Source organism: Lepidochelys kempii, chromosome 7 (assembly GCF_965140285.1).
Source record: "Lepidochelys kempii isolate rLepKem1 chromosome 7, rLepKem1.hap1, whole genome shotgun sequence".
In the NCBI taxonomy this organism is placed as follows: domain Eukaryota; kingdom Metazoa; phylum Chordata; order Testudines; family Cheloniidae; genus Lepidochelys; species Lepidochelys kempii.
In genome coordinates this window covers 31,604,483-31,622,409 of record NC_136386.1, presented here as the reverse complement: position 1 = coordinate 31,622,409, position 17,927 = coordinate 31,604,483, and the positions used below count along the sequence as shown (strand labels likewise).

Here is a 17,927-nt window from a genome sequence, read left to right as displayed (position 1 = left end):
GAGGAGGTGATTGTGTTGTTTTAATTGATTGCAAATCACAGAGCTGGCATGTGTCGATACAAACCCCAGTCTGTTCACCCCATGTAACACAGCAGCACTCTGGCTAAAGTCCTTTGGCTCATTGCCTCCCTCTAGTGGTTAGACCACGTATGGAGCAGGAAGAGATGGCAGTGTTTCAGGTGCTAGGAGGTGCTTGTTGTTTCTGCTGACGGGCTGTGGGTGGGACTGGCTGAAGCTGAGCTGCTAAGACTAACCATGCCAGCTGACTTCTGCTCACCGGGCTTGGGCTAAGGGGCTGTTTAACTGTGATGTAGATATTTGGGCTGGAGCCCAGGCTCTAGGACCCTACGAGGTGGGAAGGTCCCAGAACTCGGGCTGCAGTCTGAGCTGGACAACTGCACCACAATTAAACAGCCCCTTAACCTGAGCCCTCGTCAGCTGGCACAGGCCAGCTGCAGGTTTTAAATTGCAATGTAAATATACCCCTCCAGAGTTCTTCCTGGACCATGACCTCTGGCTTGATGTCCGGGGAGTCCTGGATGTATAAATATGGTCACCCCGCTTCAAGGAAGATGAATCCAAACTGGCCCAGGTGCAGAGAAGGGCTCCTAGGCTGCTGAGGGGACTGGAGAGCTGATCTTATGAAAGGAGACTGAACGAGCTGGGCTTTGTTTGGCCTGGCCAGGCGAAGGCTGAGAGGGCTCGGATTGCTCTCTCTCTAAATACACCCCAGTAGGAGGGGTGTTGGGGAAACAACCCAACTAGTTGGCAGCCAGAGCTGGATACATTTCTGACCGGGATTCTGTGATGGAGTTGGCTGCACCAGCAGAGACTGGACTCGGTGACCCAGTGTAGCCTGATCTATGAATTGTAAATTAATTATATTGATTACTTAACGAATTCCCAGTTATCCCTCTGAAGTGTGACAGGTTCTTATCCCAAGATCAGGCCCAGTATTAGTAAAATGACTGTTTAGTGGCAACATTCACACTCTGTGAACCCTTCTGTATTTACAGTACATTTAGCAAAGTCACAAACCCTCTAAGCCAGCAAGGTAGATCGAGACACTACAGAATGTACATCTGAATGTCCATCTCCTCACCCCATCCCTTGCAGAACAACCTGAAATGTTAGCCGTTATCTTCCTCATCACCTTCCTCCTCGTCACCAGTGGCCATCATTCTGGCACCTCCCAAGGGCTACAGCTCTCTCTCACCTCCTGCCCATATGTTGCGCTGATGCCACTATGCCTAAATCATATTCAGTAGGGGTTCTTCCCCCATTCCGTATATTTCCTCACCCTACCAGTGTGGTGGTGCCCTTCTCTGATGGGTTAGTAGATTAAGGATCTCAACTCATTATCATATCCATCAGTTCATTGCCATGGCCCTCTTGTGGTCGGACATCTGCAGATTTTCCCAGCCTAAAATATCCCCAAAGCTGATGTTAGCTCGGGTTTCTGTGGTTGGCTGCTGTCGTAATGGACAAACTTCACCTTAAACACTATTCGCAGTTTCCCCAAACTTAAGGGTGACCCTTAGGTCATTTATCTGTGCCACAGTTCACAGGCCTCAAGCCTTATGGGAACTGCTGAAGTCAGCGTCTTACAGGAAACAGGCCTGTAGGTTCCTTGCGGTACTGCTGAATAAAATAAATGCTGAAGCTAGCTCTAGGGGGGGCTACACCAGGAGGCCCCTTCCAGTCATAAGTCCCTATGGCCGGGCCATTATGTGGACTTAGGGGTACCCCACAGCCTGGACTGATTGGTAGGGTTGCCAGCCGGTGTTCGGTTTTTGACCCAGTTTTAAGGGGATTGATTCTATCTACAGTCTGAAGTACTGAGTGGACACCAAATGTCCAGTTACTGTAATCGTCTAGGGCAGAGGCGCAGCTGCCATTGGTGCAGAGCCAGCAGGGGGGTGCAAAAATGGGGTGTCACAGCTCCTTCCCCTCTCCCCCCCAGCAGGATCAGGCCTGGCGGCATCAGCTGGATCCCAGGATAGAGCAGCACCTGCCAGGCAGGAGAGGGGAGCTTGGGGAGGGGCTGGTCTGCCCCCAGCTGGAGGCAGGCGTCTTTGGTTGCACTTTGCCCTGACCCCTGAGCAAGCGGGATGCGGGCTCAGAGGAGCTCCCGCCAGGGTAAGAGAGAGGGGCCTGGCCCCTTGCCGGGTGGGGAAGGATCCCTGGTGGGAGCTGCTGTAACGTCCGGTTTGGAGAAATGGGAAAGTTGGCAATCCTACTGATTGGCCCTCGGGCCTACATGACTCAAGAGTCACCAAACCAGGAGAGCAGCACATAGACTCAGCACCACAATCCACCCCGCAGGGTGGGTATTTATGGGGATCTGAGTACCATTCCCCACACCCCACATATCTGGGTGAAATTGGAATGAGCAGACAGAGAGGAACGTGTGAGGATAGATTCGTTTATTTTAAATGAGATGTCTAGTCCAAAAAACCTGATGACATACAAAGGACAGGATGATGCTGGCCAGTCCAGCTTGCTCCCCACGAGGAGCCCGCTCTGAGGGCCACTGCAGCAGAGGCTCCAGGCCTTGGGTCCAGAGGGGAGTCAGTGCTATTGGTTCTGACGCCTGGACCTTGTGACCATGACTCCGATGATCCCCAGAGCAGCCAGACCCAGCCCTGCGGCACCCACGGTCAGCATGGTGTCCCTGACCTGCGAGACAGAAAGGGGAGCCAGTCAGCTAGCTGCCAGGGAGCCCCGGTCTGGGGACTATGTCCATGCCCACTGAGTTTACAAGGACAGCTAGTGTTCAGCAACCATCTGTGCAGATCAGGCCATCCATTCAGTAGCAGAAAACAGACTGTGTCAGAAAAGCTGGAACAACACCATCACCCTCAACTAGCCTGCCCTGGGCAAGGCAGTGCGCCCCCTGCTGGACACTCACCAGCCTGCTGTGTGTTTTTTACACTCTCCTTTGTCTGGGCAGACTTCAGTCACTGTCCCTTTCCTTGGTCTCTCTGACCCAGTTCCTGGGCACAGACTGTCTGAAGTGGGACCCTGGACCCCAGGTACCTTAGGCCTACAGTGTTCCCCCGGCCCAAAGACACCCCAGTAGCTTATGCCGGTACTTTCCCAGAACCCCACCTGTGGGCAGGGCACTCTGGTTTATAGTTTAACCCTTTGAGACACATGACAGTGGAAGGCAGCAGACACAGACTTGCAGAAGGATTTTTGCAACCATCACTATTCAGACAGCACAAGAGATCTACAGATCCAGGTAGACCCAACACCCACACGCCATTCCCTGCCTCAGTTTCCTCACCACTGAGGCGTTCTTTGTCATGGACGTTTAACAGCTCCTGTGCCCAGCAGCACACAGCGGGACCGGACCATGGAAAAGCCCACCATAAGAAGAGAGGCGGGAAAGAGATTCCAGAAGTGGCTTCTCAAAGCAATGGGCTCTAGCCAAGGGGCCAGGCCATTGCAGAACCAGGAGGCTGAGCAGGAGTGCCCTGGCCTCCCTGAACAACACTGACCAGAACCCAAGAGACTCTCAGGAGTGGGCAGGGCTCCGAGGAAGGGAATTGCGTTCAGGTGTTGGGTGCGTTTTCCACAAATCTGTAGCGCTCTTGTGCCTCCCAAAAAGGGGGAGAGAGAGTGTGGTTAAGTTCCTTTGCAAAGCATTTGCATTTGCTTTCCTTTGCAAAGCATCCTTGCTTTATCTGCAACACAGTCCCCAAAGGGCTAAATTATAAACCTGGGTGGAGCTACTGGGGTGTGTAGAGAAGCTACTGGGGAGATTGGGGGGGTTAGCACTAGTTTTAGGGCAGCTGGGCTCAGGAGTCCTACGATCTCAAGGAGGGGTACCTTGGCCATGTGCCAGCAAGGCCAGGACTAGAGGCAGTGACTAGACGCTGCTTGAAAACACAGGGGATCCAAAGGCTGGGCCCATGCACCAGCCTGGTGACCAGTCCTCCACAAGGAAGGACTAAGCCAGGGCTCTAACAGTTGCTGCACAGCACAAGGAGCACCCAGACCCTGAGGGAGATCCGGGCCCTGTTGTGATGGGCGCTGCCCAGACCCTGAGGGAGATCCGGGCCCTGTTGTGATGGGCGCTGCCCAGACCCTGAGGGAGATCCGGGCCCTGTTGTGATGGGCGCTGCCCAGACCCTGAGGGAGATCCGGGCCCTGTTGTGCCGGGTGCTGCCCAGACCCTGACCAAATAGGTGTGGCTGGCTTACACCAAGCCCACCCTTCAGGAAGGCAGTGACAAGCGCGTGAGAGGGCCACCTGTACGTACCTGGTCGCACATGGGCTGGCCATAGCGCAGCTTGGTGACAAAGTGCTCGCAGTTCTCGCTGGTGACGCTGTACAGCATCTCCTGGCCCACCAGAGACTCGGCCTCCATAAGGATCTTGCTGACTGGCAGCGGCGAGCACCTCCCGTCATACTTGTTGTTGACTCGGTACCTGTCACCACCAGCAACGTACCGGAGACGGTCCTTCCTCACAATGGCTCGGTCGGTCAGCACGGACATGATGCTGGAGGAGCCAGCTCCTGCGTACTCACCTGGGGGTGCCAATTGTCCAGCTGATCTAACCATCCATATACCACTCTCTATCTATCCCATCCGTACACCCTCTCTATCCATCCCTCTCTATCCACCCATCCATCCCCCTACACACACCCATCTATCCATTGCTATATGTTCCTATCTATCCACATCTGTCGATGTATAGAGCTGTTTACACCCTCTCTAGCTAGTTATCCATCCATCCCCAGACACACGCCTCTAGCTATCCAGCCATCCTTCCGCATACCTACCCTCTCTCTAGCTCTCAGATTTCCCACAGCTCCTATGCCAGTCGAATCTGTCCCCATCACTGGGTTGGCACACGGCTCCGTGAGAGTACTGTTTCGTTCTAGCAGCTGGCATTGGGTTCCCACCATCTTCCTAATGCAGGAGCCAGACTGGCATTGGGTTCCCCTCTCCCAGGTCACAGGATTGAAGAGCCTTGTCCCTAAAGGCAGTGGCTGGGAGTGTGACCCATGCCTACGGGACAGGCCTGGGGCTGGGGGGCATGTTGGGGCCATCTGAGCGTCACGCAGGCTTGGGCGGGCAGAGGCACAGGGTGATGCTTTCAAAAGCTAGTGATTTTTAGGGGCATCTCCATTTGTGGAGGTGCCTAGCCTGAGACACCCCATCCATCCCCTCAACCCAGTCTCCCCGTGTCCCTCAACCTGCTGCCTGACTCGCCGGGGCTCAGAAACTCAGGCAGTCCCAGTAAATAGAGGCACCCCATAATGACTCATGATAATCCAGGCCAGATTTCCTGCTGGATCACAGTGAACGTACCCCCGTCTGGTATGGAGCCCCCTGCCCCCCTCACCGCCTGAGATGCCCAACACCTCTGCCCTGCCCAGGCCAATTCCCGCCCCCTCAGCTCCCCTCCTCCCTCATTGAGGGCCATTCCTTACTGGGGGGGGCCAGGTGGATGACGTAACCATTTCCTATATAGAGGGCCCAGTGTTGGTATCCAAAGCGAAAAATCTCTAGCAGGTCCCCAGGGTTTGGTTCCTCCTGCAGGAGTGAGAGCCAAGTGAAACTGAATGCTCAGAGGAAGCCCTGATAGTACCCCCAGACTGGCTGCCCCTGAACCCTCTAACCCCCCAGATGCCCACAAAACCCCCTCACTGCCTCCCCCTACTAATCCCCCACCAGATCCTCCGTCCATCCTCCCCTCCGCTGCCTCCACCCTGACTGCTGCTAACCCCCCCCCGGCTCCCCCATCCCCTGCTAATCCCCTCTGCCAGCTTCCCCTACCCCCATTAACCCCCACTGGCTCCCCTTGCTACCGAAAACTCCTAGCTCCCACTGCTAATCCTCCAGCTCCCCTGCTAACACCCCCATCTCTCACTTTCCCTCCACCCTGCTGATGCCTCCCACCCCTCTCTTCCCTGTTAATCTCTCCCACCAGCTCCCCCTATGCCCCACTAACCACCCTCTATTGCCCTCCCCCACCCCCAAGCAGGAACGCCAGGCCAGGCAGAGGAGGACATGGGAGCTGGGGAGAGCTGTCCATCTGACACTATCCAGCTTCCCCCTAGCCAGGGATCTGGGCTCCTCTCTCCGCCCTCAGGAGACACCTGGCATCAGGACTAGCTCCCCTGGGACTCTGAGCCGCTGTCCAGCGGGAGGCCCCAGCGACCACCTCCCTGCAGCTCCTGTAGGAAACTGCGCCCAGAGCAGCCAGCCCAAGCGTTGAGCCAAGCTCACGTGAAGGGGATGTCTGCACGGCAGCTGGCACCATTCCTCCCAGCCTGGGGGTAACAGACACACGCTAACTCCGCTCCAGCGAGCGCGCTAAAAATAGCAACGTGGCCATTGCAGCATGAGCAGTGTCTCGGGATAGCCACCTGCCTCCAAGCCCGCCTGACATCCTGGGTCTTTGCTTGCGTGGCTAGCCTGAATCACCGCCTGGGCCACAAGGTCCACCCTGCTAGTTTTAGCACGGGTTCTCAAGCAGAGCTGGTGCGTGTCAGGCTCCCCACTGACATCCCGAAGGCAGTGGTTCTCAACCAGGTGTATGTGTACCCCAGAGCTCTTCCAGGGGGGATGTCAACTCAGCTGGATAGTTGCCTAGTTTTACAACAGGCTACACAAAAAGCGCTGGCGAAATCAGTTCAAACTAAAATGTCATTCAGACAATGACTTGTTTATTCTGCCCACTCCACAGAGGGCCCCGTGAAGCTAAGTTACAGGCTTCAGCCAGGGGTGGTGGAGCTGAAGCCCAAGCCCCGCCACTGGGAGCTGGAATCAGACTCCTGAAAGGAGAACAGCTGTCTTGAAAGGTTGAGAACCGCTGCCCAAAGGGACCCAGAGCCTTAGAAGCGATTTGGCCATGGCTTTCTGCATGGGGATACTCACAAACAGCGGGGGCATCTCCACAGGTCTGGAAGGCCGAGTGAGTTTCTCTGTGCCACTCCTCTACTCTCTGCGCCGGGATTTCACTTTTGGTTTCCTTTGGCTTTGGAGAACTGGTGTCTGCTGGGCGGTGCCTAATCAGCAGCATAGAGCCAAATAAAGATTGTGACTTTGCTCGTTTAAAAAAAAAAAAGTGAGGCCCTAATTCATGTTAGCTGTCACACGGTAGTGATGACAAGGCAGTTTGTAGCTTTCACATGAGTTAGGCAGTCAGAGTAAACCCTAGATTCCCCATAGCCTTTGCCCTGACCTGCCAACGCCTGTGAAAACTGCCACCCATTGGCTTTCAGGAGTGCAGAACACAGGCTGCTTCCCTCGTGACCAGGCACCAGGTCTAGATTAGGGGAAATCATCTGTGTGCAGTGCAATCCTGCATTTAAATTCACATGTAACACCTTGTTAACCACAGCTACTTAAACCATTTTAAGGGTGTCAAAACCTAGGAGCTACCATGTTTTTAAGGTATTATACCCCTGCTTCAGGGTTGGGGCTACTGTGTTTTTCAATGCAACTCAGGCCTTGTCTTGCTTAGGATTTAAAGGTGAGATGTTAAACAGATTTCACTCAATTCTATCGCCAAGACAAAGCCATTGTACTTTAGCATATAATGAGATTAAAACCATGAGGAGAGCAGGACTGGCTGGTTCAGGGAAGTGGGGAGCAAGATAACGGGGGGAGGGGATCTGTCCCTTCTTAGCCCTTCTCCCATCCATCCCCATGTGTGTGATCAAAGGAAAGAGGTGCACGTGCACCTTGAGAGAGCCAGTATGTCTCATTTCAGCAATGAGTTCTGTAGGTTCATAGCGTCATAGAGTTTAAGGTCAGAAGGGACCATGATGAGCTCATCCAGTCTGACTTCTTGCACAGCACAGACTGGAGAATTTCACCACATCCTCCCTGTACTGAGCCCAATAAAGTGTGTTTGATTAAAGCATCTTGCAGGGAGGCATCCAGATTTTATTTGAAGAGGTCAAGAGCTGGAGAATCCATCCCTTCCTCTGGTAAGTGGTTCCAATGGGAAATCGCCTTCCCTGAGAAACACTGATGCCTTGTTTGTCAGTGGAATGTGTCTGGCTGTAACTTAGCCTTTGGTTCTCATTCTGTCTCTCTCCACCAGGCTACAGTGTCCTTTAATACCTGGGCTCTTCACCCCATGAAGTTACTTATTGTGACCCTAAAACACCCCTGTATTCACTCGCTACCCACTATTGCAATAATCTTCGTACAAAATAGCGGCCTTGTGAGGTATCGTTTGCAAACCAATAACTCACTGAGCATTAATATTCTTGTGTGATGTATGTACACAGTGGGTAGGAAGAGTTATGAATATTGCAGGGACTATGACTGATGTGTGATTAAAGCAGGCACGTCAGGGGGCATCGATAAATAAAGGAATGTGGGTTTAACCTAATTTTAAACATAAGCTGTAAACAGCCATCAAACTAACAAAGGGGAGATTGCAAGAAACAGAACAATCTGCATTTTAGCCAGCACCAGTGGGGAAAGAAAAAGCAGGGTGCCTTCACCACCAGCAGACTCCATGCTGCCTTCCTCACAGCTTCACTACGTTTTATTTTGAGGTGTAAACTTAAAAAGAATCGTTCTCAAAGTTTCACTAGACTGTAAAAGAAAGGGACAGAAAACACCTAACCCTAGTTCCAAAACCCCACCCATAGGAACACGAACCCTAGGCCGGGAGCCCTACCCATAGCAACCCAAATGCTAGTTCCAAAACCCCACCCATAGGAACACGAACCCTAGGCCGGGAGCCCTACTGATAGCAACCCTAACCCTAGCTACAAGTACCCCACCCAAAGGAACCCTAACGCTAGGCGGGGAGCCCTACCCAGCTGAACTCTAACCCGAGGGCGGGGTACCCTACCCATAGGAACCCTTACCCTAGCTCCAAGTACCCTGCCCATAGGAACCCTGAGGGTACTTGGAGCTAGGGCTAGGTTTCCTATGGGTAGGACTCCTCGCCCTAGCATTAGGATTGCTATGGGTAGGGTACTAGGGTTGAGGTTCCTATTGGTAGCGCCCCAGTTTTCTCTTTCACCTAAGAAGACAAAGGAATCAGTACTTTGGGGCTTGTGGAGAAGATCTTGCCGCCTGGGGGTGTCAGCCACCACGCTGCTGGAAGAGTGGGGGTGAGAAAAGCCATCCTGAACAACGCTAGATCAAGTTTTTGACTTTTAGATGCTTGTATTTGTAGATGCTTTTTAGATGTATTTTTAGATGTATTTTTGACTTTTAGATGCTTTTATTGGCTTGTAGCCATTGGCTTTTGTCTCTTTAAAGGAGCAAATGGATCTTATAATTCCTCTGGATGATGCAGGAGAGGGCGGGACATTTCAGAGCAGATGGGTTTGGGAAGGTTTGTGACTGGGGTGTTTGTTGGAGTCACCTGCTAATATCAACCAAGGCTGGTAAGACAAGCTCGTGTCTGTGATAACTCCTGGCAGGCTGTTGAGTCAAAGTGGTTGAATCTGAGCTGCAAGGCTTACAGAATAGGGAGTGCTGGCTGCAGGCTGTGTGTGTGTCCTATGCAGGCAGCCACAAGTAGCAGAAGCTTTCTGGGGCCCCCAGGGGTATATTATAAGCAGTGATAGAGCCTCTCACTGGTCTGAATTGCACCCCACAATGAGACACACACCCCGTGATCAAGTCATCCCTTGATCCGTCTTTAGAGACAGTGAACAGATTGAGTTGCCAAGATCTCTCACTGCTAGGTATTTTCTCCAAACCTCAAATAATTTCTCAGGCTCTTTTCTGCATCCTCTCCAATATCTCAATGTCCTTTTTAAAATATGCACCCCAGAAATGAATACAGCTTTCCACAGTTGGTCTCTCCAAGGCCATATTCACAGATAAAACCACCACCTCGCTCCTACTCACTGCCCCCCGGTTATGTACCCAAGGTACCGACATCCAACACAAAGTGCATACCTACCATCCAGGTGTTATTAGGGAAAATTAGTTACATCAGAAATACAGAATCCAGACGCCGAGGCTAGTGAGGGTCACTTACACTGGAGAGAGTCATTTCTATGGTTTATATTACGGTAACGACCAGAGGGCCTGACCACGGTAAGGGCCCACACCGTGCTGAATGTTTCACAGGCCCTGACCGGGATAAGGGCCGTATTGGGCCAGGTGTGCTGTGTTCATTTTGTCTATTTAGATTGTAAACTCTTCAGGACAGGGGCCGGCTGTGATGATCCAGGGAATGTGTATGTATGGCTTAAGACTTCTGTTTGACAGGGGGTGTTCTCTGCATGTATCGATGTCAGCTTCTTTACTGTCTCCATTGTCCTGTGACCTCCCATTGGGCTGAAACCCCCACAGCTGGTGGCAAAGGGCTGGTAAGGGAGCATCACTGGCTAAGTGCACAACCTTTGAAACAGACCGCTCTAAACATCAGGCTAGCTCTGAGTCAGCTGAACTGGTTTATCAGGGCGAGGTCGCCTGGCAACAAAGTCACCTGGACGTGGGCTGGGATCACCTGGACAGGCTGAGGAAGGTGTCACCTGACCACACAGGGACTGGGAGGTTATAAAGAAGCCGATCCAGCAGTGGGCGTCAGAGCCCCCTGAACTCCCCAGCAAACCCATCCACCTTCACAAATAGTGCCCCCACTGGGCAGAAAGACCCCAGCATGGGCCAGCTCCCCCACTTGGTTGAATCCATCACACACCCCACCACCACACAGGCCACGATCCAGGTGACTTTGTACCAATCTCCTGGTTTTATTCTTGTGCTGATGCCGGCAGGGGATGGGGAGGGTGTTCGCCCGAAAGAGGGGACAGAGCAACACAAATGAAGTTCCCACCACACCCCCAAAACGGCTGCAAAGTCTCTTCTGCTTGGATCAAAAAAAAAAACAAAACAACCAAAAAACCCCAAACCCCTCTGATCCATTCAAGTCCGTTACTGGTTCTGGCGTCTTCTCCTTTGGACTGCAACCCCAAGGAGGCCCAGAGCAGCCAGCCCCAGCCCAGCGACGCTCACCCCCACCAGGACATCCCGCACCTGTAGGACAAGAGAGGAAGGGGATCAGGAGGAGGGAACAGACAGGCTGATGAATGATGGCAATGGGGCCTAGTGGCTAGAGCACAGGACTGGGAATCAGGACCCCAGGGTTCTATTCTCAGCTCTGTTAGGTGAGTCACTTCCCCCATTCCGTGCCTCAGTTTCCCCATCTGTAAAATGGGGGTGATGATACTGACCTAGTTTGTAAAGCACATTGAGCTCTGCAGGTGAAAAGCACCTGGAAGAGTGAGGGATGATGTTCGCAGAGCATTAGGGGTCTGCAATGCCATCTGGACCAATTACACCAAGTTATACTGGATGCTAAATTGCCCCAGTGCAAAGCAAGGAGGGACCAGTGTGGGATCCTGATCTCAGCCCTGGGCCCCTCAATCCCAAATGCTCCCCACCCCAGCGTCCTTTGCCTCTTACCCCTAAATTAGGGTCATTACAAATGGGGAAACAGGCAGAGAGAGAGGGGGAAGTGAGTGGCCCAGGGATGCTCAGAAAGCCACTAGACCCCTCACCCCTCCCAGAGCTGGGGGAGAACCCAGGCATTCTGTCAGGATGACAGGGAGACAGCCCCCGCACCTGGTCACTCCTGGCCACGCCGTATCTCAGCTCAGTGACGAAGTGCTCACAGTTCTCACTGGTGACTTTGTAGAGCATCTCCTGGCCCACCAACTGCTCGGCGGCCTGCACGATCTTCCCTGATGGCAGTGGGGGGAACTTCCTGTCATGCTTGTTGTTAACTCGGTAGCGGTGCTTCCCTACCACATCCAGGAGACGCTCCTTCTTCACTAGGGCCTTGTTGGTCAGCGTGGACATCAGGCTGGCAAAGCTCACCCCGGGTATCTCACCTTGGGATGAGAGAGAGACACTGTGAAGGGTAGCTGGGAATGGAACCCAGGAATGCCAATTCCTACCCCCCCCAACCACTGGGCCCCACTCCCCATCCAGAACTGGGGCTAAAGCACAGGTATCCTGACTCCCAGCCCCCCTGCTCTCACCATTAAGTCCCTTCCCCCCCGATTCTATTCTTGTCTCAAGTCGCCCTGCTCCATCGAGCAGAGTGGTAGCACTTTGCACTGGTGTGAACAGTGGCGTAAGGGGGCTGGGCAATGGTGAAATCAGGCCCATCTGCTGCCTTACTGGGGGGGGCCAGGTGAACAACGTAGCCGTCTCCCACGTAGATGACCCAGTGCTGGTATCCGAAGCGGAAGATCTCAATCATGTCCCCCAGTTCCAGCTCCGCCTGCAGGGGAGGAAATGGGGGAGGTATGTTATGGTCAGGCCTGGCACAGATGCACAATGTGGCGGGACGTCCTGCATGATTCATACAGTAGTTCACAGTCTCACAATGCAAACGATGGAGGGTGTGAGGCCAGACTGTTGAAATGGTGAGAAAATTCAGGCAGAGGCTGAAAACGTGCCAGTCACTGCAAAAAGCAATACCACCATGTGGGCATGCTGGGGCAGGAAGAAGTTAGAACACAGGGAACCCCGTAAGAAGGCTTCCGGATGCTGTAAAGGGACACCACCCAATTCCCATCCACCACTCTGGTTTCTCTTCAGAGCAGCGGGGTCTAGCAGATAGAACACTGGATTGGGATCAGGAGACCTAAATTCTATTCCCAGTTTGGCTGTTGGCCTGCAGGGTGACCTTGGGCGAGTCACTTCCCTGCTCTGTGCCTCGGTTTCCCCATTTGTATAATGGGGCTGATGATATTGACCTCCTTTGTAAAGTACTTTGAGAGCCAGGGATGAAATGTGCTATGTAAGAGCTAGGTGGTCTTATATTATTATTACATCAGCCTCGGTGGGGGGAATATTGTGCCTTATCTCCTTTTCCAACACGTTGGATCAAAGCTTCCAGGCTGGAGTGGCCGCGGTTTCCAGCCTCTGGAGCCTGGCTCCCCAACCAGGGCCTCCTAGCAGCGGGAGAGACACACAATGGGCTAAAGTGCTGAGGTTGGAGAAATGCCAGAGAGCCGAGGAGAAAGGGAAAAACATGCACAAGTGCAGCAAAATGGGAGCCAGAGTGCCCCAGGCTGCATGACACGTGGCAAGGCCATTCCAGACCCAGTTTGAACTGCGGGGTGGGGTGGGGGGGAGGCCAAGTCAACAACTCATCTAACCTTTCTTAAGACCTTTCCACTGCGCATCTTTCCTGTTCCAGGTTTGACTGCCATCCAGACTCAGGGAGCCGCTGGTCACTTTCCAGGGGAGGCTGGGTGGTCTAATGGGTAGCGAACTGGCTAAGACTCAAGACACCTGGTTCCTTGCCCCAGCTTTGCCATGAACAGGTCTCTGACTTTGTTTCCCCTCCTTTGTCTGTTTTGATTGTGAATTCTTTGGGGGTAGAGGCTGTCTCTCAGCTGGGATCCTGTGCAGAGCCTAATCCTAATCTGATCTCATTCAGGACTGAGGAGTCAGGCACTGCACAGACCCGCCACTGAGATCAAGGCCCCCACTGTGTGCCAGGCAGTGTGCAGACCTCAGCAGAGATTAGGGTTCTGTACAGCACAACAGACCCTGAACCGAGGGGCAGGGAGGAGAGGGAAGGTACCGGCGGAAGTAGCAGAAAGACCCCTACTGCCATTGATTTTACAGGGCAGGCACCCAGATGCTACAGTGCTAGGCAGCAGGATAAAACCCAAAGCTCAATAGATAGCTAGGGCCCAATTAATTATGAATGATCAGTAGTACTGATTATTCCTACTGTGGTAGCATCCTGGATCCCCAGGCACAGAGCTGGACCTGGGGCACCGGGCACCGCACAGACACAGTGAGAGCATGGTGGGCACTGCACATCTTGCCTGGGCCCCGTTTGCGCCTACAATGCTCACAATGGCAGGGAATGTTTTCAAGGAGCCGCGGGCCTCTGTTTTCAGGCTTCTTTTCATCTCGTCGTCTACAGGCCTTAGGGTCTCGAAGGCAGACTGCGCAGAGCCACAGCTCACTGATGCATCTACAGAGACAGAGAGGTGGGTGCTGAGGCCAGGCTGCGGCCCATGGGTGTAGGGAGCTGGGTGGGGGCTCAGCCTAGTCATGACAGGCGAGCCCATCACAATGGGGTTACCTTGGTGGCAGGTCACAGGACTGAATGATCCATGCAGGCTGCTGCCTGCCCCAGATCTCACTGATGTAGGGGAAGACACCTGCAGGGCAGATTCAGGGAAGTCTGGTATTCACTGTCCCTAGCAGCAGGGTTAGGACAGTCCGGCCAGATCCCCAGTCATCCAAAGGAATCACCCCCTGGTAATGGGAGCTGGGATGAATTAACATGGGGGGACCTGTACCCTCCCTCCTTTATCTGGTTGAGGCAGCTGATCCCTGACATGCTGGGATAGAGCCTCACCTTGGATGAGGGGAGTCTCTCCCATGGTCTCCACTGTACATACACGGTCTGGTTCTCAGCAGTCGGGCAGGAATGGGGGGACACAGATGAGGCTTTAACTCCCCTCTGCACTTCCCATATTCTTACCTCCCACTTCCTAAAGTGGGGTAGAGCAGCCTTGAGGCTGCTGTAATTTACACTTGGCTTCCTAGAGCTTGGAGAAGAGCCACACCCTCAATCCACACCCTACAACAGGGGTCAGGGGCTGGTCACGAGTCCAGAGAGCAGTCACGTGCTAGCCAAGGGGGTGTTTCTTGGGGTGGGGGGGGGGGAGTCATGTCCACTTCCCCCATTTACATGGACAGAATGGGCGATGGGAGCCATCTGAGCCCTCATTGTGCAGCTCTTTGAGCCCCTGGGGAGACTCTTGGCTGGTTCCCCCCATCCCCTGCATTGTGCCTCACATCACCCGTCATGCAAATGTGACACACACGTCCAGCTGCACTGCACACTCGGATTGTGGGAGTGTGGAATCAGGCTAAACCCACCCCCACCCCCCTTTGCACCTCCCACTGCTACTTACCCAAGGCTGCTGTGACACACACTCCAGGCAGCGCTTCAGGCTCGCTTTGCCCCCGTGTGCGCGGGGGGCTGGGGAAGATCTGTTTCTCTATCGGCTCCATGAGCCCCAGACGCTTTCCCTTGCCTGGTGTGAAAGAGGAGAGAACAGTGGCCCGAATAACCAATCACCAGCCCAGCCACCAGCTCAGGCACCACCACCCTTCAAGACAACTATTTCCAGGCTGCAGCCAGCAGCCCCAGCCCTTCCCAGCAAGGATGGAGAACTCCCAGCTTGAGCACCTGTTGCGGGGGAAGGAAATGATCTTTCCCCAGGCAACAAGTTCACAAATGGATGAGGAGCAGGTGCTAGGGGCAAGGGAAGGAGGATGCTGGGAGCCCAGGGGGCAGGTGCTGGAGGGTGGGGCACTGGGAGCCCAGTGGGGATTGGATCCCAGGGTAGAGGGTGCAGGGCATTGGGAGCCTGGGGGGAGTGAATCCCTGCTATTGAGGGGAGTGCTTAGAGCCCAGGAGAGAACTGGTCCCAGCGGTGGGGGGGCAAGTCCCAGAGGCAAGGGGGGCATGTCTCTGAGAGCCTGGGGGGAGTAGATCCAAGGGATGTGAGGACCACTGGGAGCCTGGGAGGGGGAGGCTGGGAGCCCAGGGACGGAGAGGATCTACAGGATGAGGAGCACTGGGAGTCCAGGAGGGGAGGCTGGGAGCCCGGGGACGGAGCAGATCCAAGGGGTGAGGAGCACTGGGAGTCCAGGAGGGGAGGCTGGGAGCCCGGGGACGGAGCAGATCCAAGGGGTGAGGAGCACTGGGAGCCCAGGAGGGGAGGCTGGGAGCCCGGGGACGGAGCAGATCCAAGGGGTGAGGAGCACTGGGAGCGGGCGGCTGGGAGCCGCAGGGAGGTAGGTCCCAGGGCAGCAGGGACGGACACCGGGACGCGGGGAGGAGGGGACGGGCCACAGGCACATTTTCAGGCAAGCCCCCGACAAACCTCTCCTGCGGGGCGGGCGGCAGAGGGTCCCGGGCCCAGCGCTCTGCTCCAGGGGTGCGTCATGAGGCCGAGGGCTGCAGCGGGGCGAACGCAGCAGGGATCAGGGCTGAAGCCTGTCACCAGCGCAGGGCGAGGTCACGCTGGCTCCGCCCAGCACGGCGCTGGGCCCTGTTGGATGATGCCCGCGGGCCAGGCTCGGGGAGGGAGCAAGGCAGCCGGCTGGCGTCCCCCTGGGGGCAGGACGGTCCGCCCCTTCCTCCCCCTTGGAGCCAATCACGAGAGACGCGTTAGTCAGACACAAGTCATGGGGCTCAGCACAGGGCAACCTGAGTGAGGCTCAGGCCTGGGTCAGACTAGATGATCTCATGGTCCCATCTGGATTTAAATTATAGGGGTGCAACGCCAGGCTCACATTGCACAGCTGTAAAGGACAGGGACACTTGGAGCCAGGGAACCTCCCCGCCCCCGGCCTCCCTGGGCATTGCAGGAGTCTGGGGTAAAATTGTTATTCTAATCACCCCCACATGCAATGGGGGGCCTTCAGGCACTGCGGGGAAAAGGAGCTGCAGAGATTCCAGGAAAGGCCAGTCTGGGCTTCCCTAGTCATTTTTACATCAAAGATGCCCTGCTACTATGGTGATGGGCAGCCATAGCCCCCCTGCATACACTGAATTCATGGACTAAACAACCCCCACATTGTTTGATCCCTGGCTTTTTCAGGCCAGAAGATCATTTCGCCTGACTTCCTGCACAGGACAGGTCAAAGAACTTCACCCAGGGATTTCAACATCAAGGCCTACCCATAGCTTTTAAAGAGCTCCAGTCTTGATTTAAAAACTCCATGAGATGGAAACTCCACCATGTCCCAAGAGACACCAATGGTTAATTACAGCAAATCTTTTTTTAAAAAAAAAACAACCCTTATTTCTAGCCTGAATTTGTCTAACATCAGCTTAGAATACCAATCCCTAGATCATCTCGAGCACTTTTTATCCATAGATCTCAAAGCACTTTACTCAGGTCAGTCTCATTATCCCCATTTCACAGATGGAAAAACAGGGAGACAGTGACTAGCTCACCAAGCAGGCTAGTGGCAAAACCTGGCCTAGAAAGCAGATATCCTGCCTCCCAGTCCAGCACTCTATTCACTAGGCCACATGGGTCCACTGAGGCACAGAGAACCAATCTGTAAAATGGGAATAGGGCATTCTGCCTCACAGGGTGCCACTAAGATAAAATCTGCTGTTTACGAGGTGCTCAGCTGCAACTGTATGAATAGAAGCAAGCATTAGCTTGACACCGTGGCCTCACCACACTGCACCTTTGCTGAAAGAAGTAACACAGAGCTGGTCATGTGATGTCCTGACAGGCCTTACTGGAAACTGAAAGATGACATTGCAGAGCTAAGAACTGAAGGGGCCTGGCTTTATTGGTACACTCTCAGAGAACAGTGGCTTTTCTTTTAACGTCTGGAGAAGGCACTCCCGCCCCCCCGAAAGCTTTTCATGTGACCAGTTTGAAGCCACAGGTAATTCTTACACTGGGACAGGAATTTTCCAAAGCTAGCACAATGGGGGAAAATCTGACCAGCATAATCATCCATCCACCCCAAAAGAATCTTGATGCCAGTTGGTCCATCTTAGCTAAATTTCACTCCAACCTTCTTCAAAGCCTTTGCAGATTTCACCCCCCCACAATGTACTTGTCCCTTCTCTTGAGGCTTGAAATCCAGGCACCCGACAGCTTTCACAGGGGGCCAGTTGGAAGGGCATCTTCAGGGGGATGCCCGGCTGGAACCAGCCTGAGGCACCAGGGAATGGCTAGAGAGGGAGAAGGCGGCAGATAGTAGGCTTGAAATGGGCAATATTAACGTGACCAGAAGCATAGATGGCTCCTGGGCTGGGGAATTTCAAAGGAAGCTAAGGCAGTTCTACCTCTCCCACAAACAGATGCCTGCAACACCAATCCAGGCCCCACAATGGAGGCAGAACACTGATGAGGATTTTGATAAGCCAAGGAAATCTCCAGCAGAACAAGGCTTGGGAAGC

General features: G+C 54.0%; 2 protein-coding genes across 5 annotated transcripts; both read right to left on the bottom strand.

The window, feature by feature from the left end:
- Positions 1 to 2,411: 2,411 nt before the first annotated feature.
- On the bottom strand, positions 2,412 to 9,791 carry LOC140914312 (phospholipase A and acyltransferase 3). Of its 2 annotated transcripts, XM_073351812.2 has the most exons (4): positions 6,896 to 7,004; positions 5,446 to 5,548; positions 4,268 to 4,536; positions 2,412 to 2,679 (listed from the first exon to the last, which is right to left on the bottom strand). In XM_073351812.2, the coding sequence occupies exons 1-4, from the start codon at positions 6,908 to 6,910 to the stop codon at positions 2,578 to 2,580; spliced, it is 489 nt and encodes a 162-aa protein (XP_073207913.2). In that variant the 5' UTR covers positions 6,911 to 7,004; the 3' UTR covers positions 2,412 to 2,577. The 2 variants fall into 2 exon arrangements, with proteins under 2 accessions (XP_073207913.2, XP_073207912.2); XM_073351811.2 differs by lacking the exon at positions 5,446 to 5,548 and having other exon boundaries at positions 6,896 to 9,791.
- An 887-nt stretch (positions 9,792 to 10,678) lies between these two features.
- Positions 10,679 to 17,911, bottom strand: LOC140914311 (phospholipase A and acyltransferase 3). 3 transcript variants are annotated; one of them, XM_073351809.2, is made up of 6 exons: positions 15,880 to 17,911; positions 14,902 to 15,024; positions 13,828 to 13,949; positions 12,131 to 12,233; positions 11,570 to 11,838; positions 10,679 to 10,981 (listed from the first exon to the last, which is right to left on the bottom strand). In XM_073351809.2, exons 2-6 carry the CDS (start codon positions 14,999 to 15,001, stop codon positions 10,880 to 10,882), a joined length of 696 nt encoding a protein of 231 aa, XP_073207910.1. In that variant the 5' UTR covers positions 15,002 to 15,024; positions 15,880 to 17,911; the 3' UTR covers positions 10,679 to 10,879. The 3 variants fall into 3 exon arrangements, with proteins under 3 accessions (XP_073207910.1, XP_073207911.1, XP_078709770.1); XM_073351810.2 differs by lacking the exon at positions 15,880 to 17,911 and adding an exon at positions 14,061 to 14,139 and having other exon boundaries at positions 14,902 to 14,984; XM_078853644.1 differs by lacking the exons at positions 12,131 to 12,233; positions 13,828 to 13,949; positions 14,902 to 15,024; positions 15,880 to 17,911 and adding an exon at positions 11,989 to 12,124.
- Between the last annotated feature and the right edge of the window lie 16 nt (positions 17,912 to 17,927).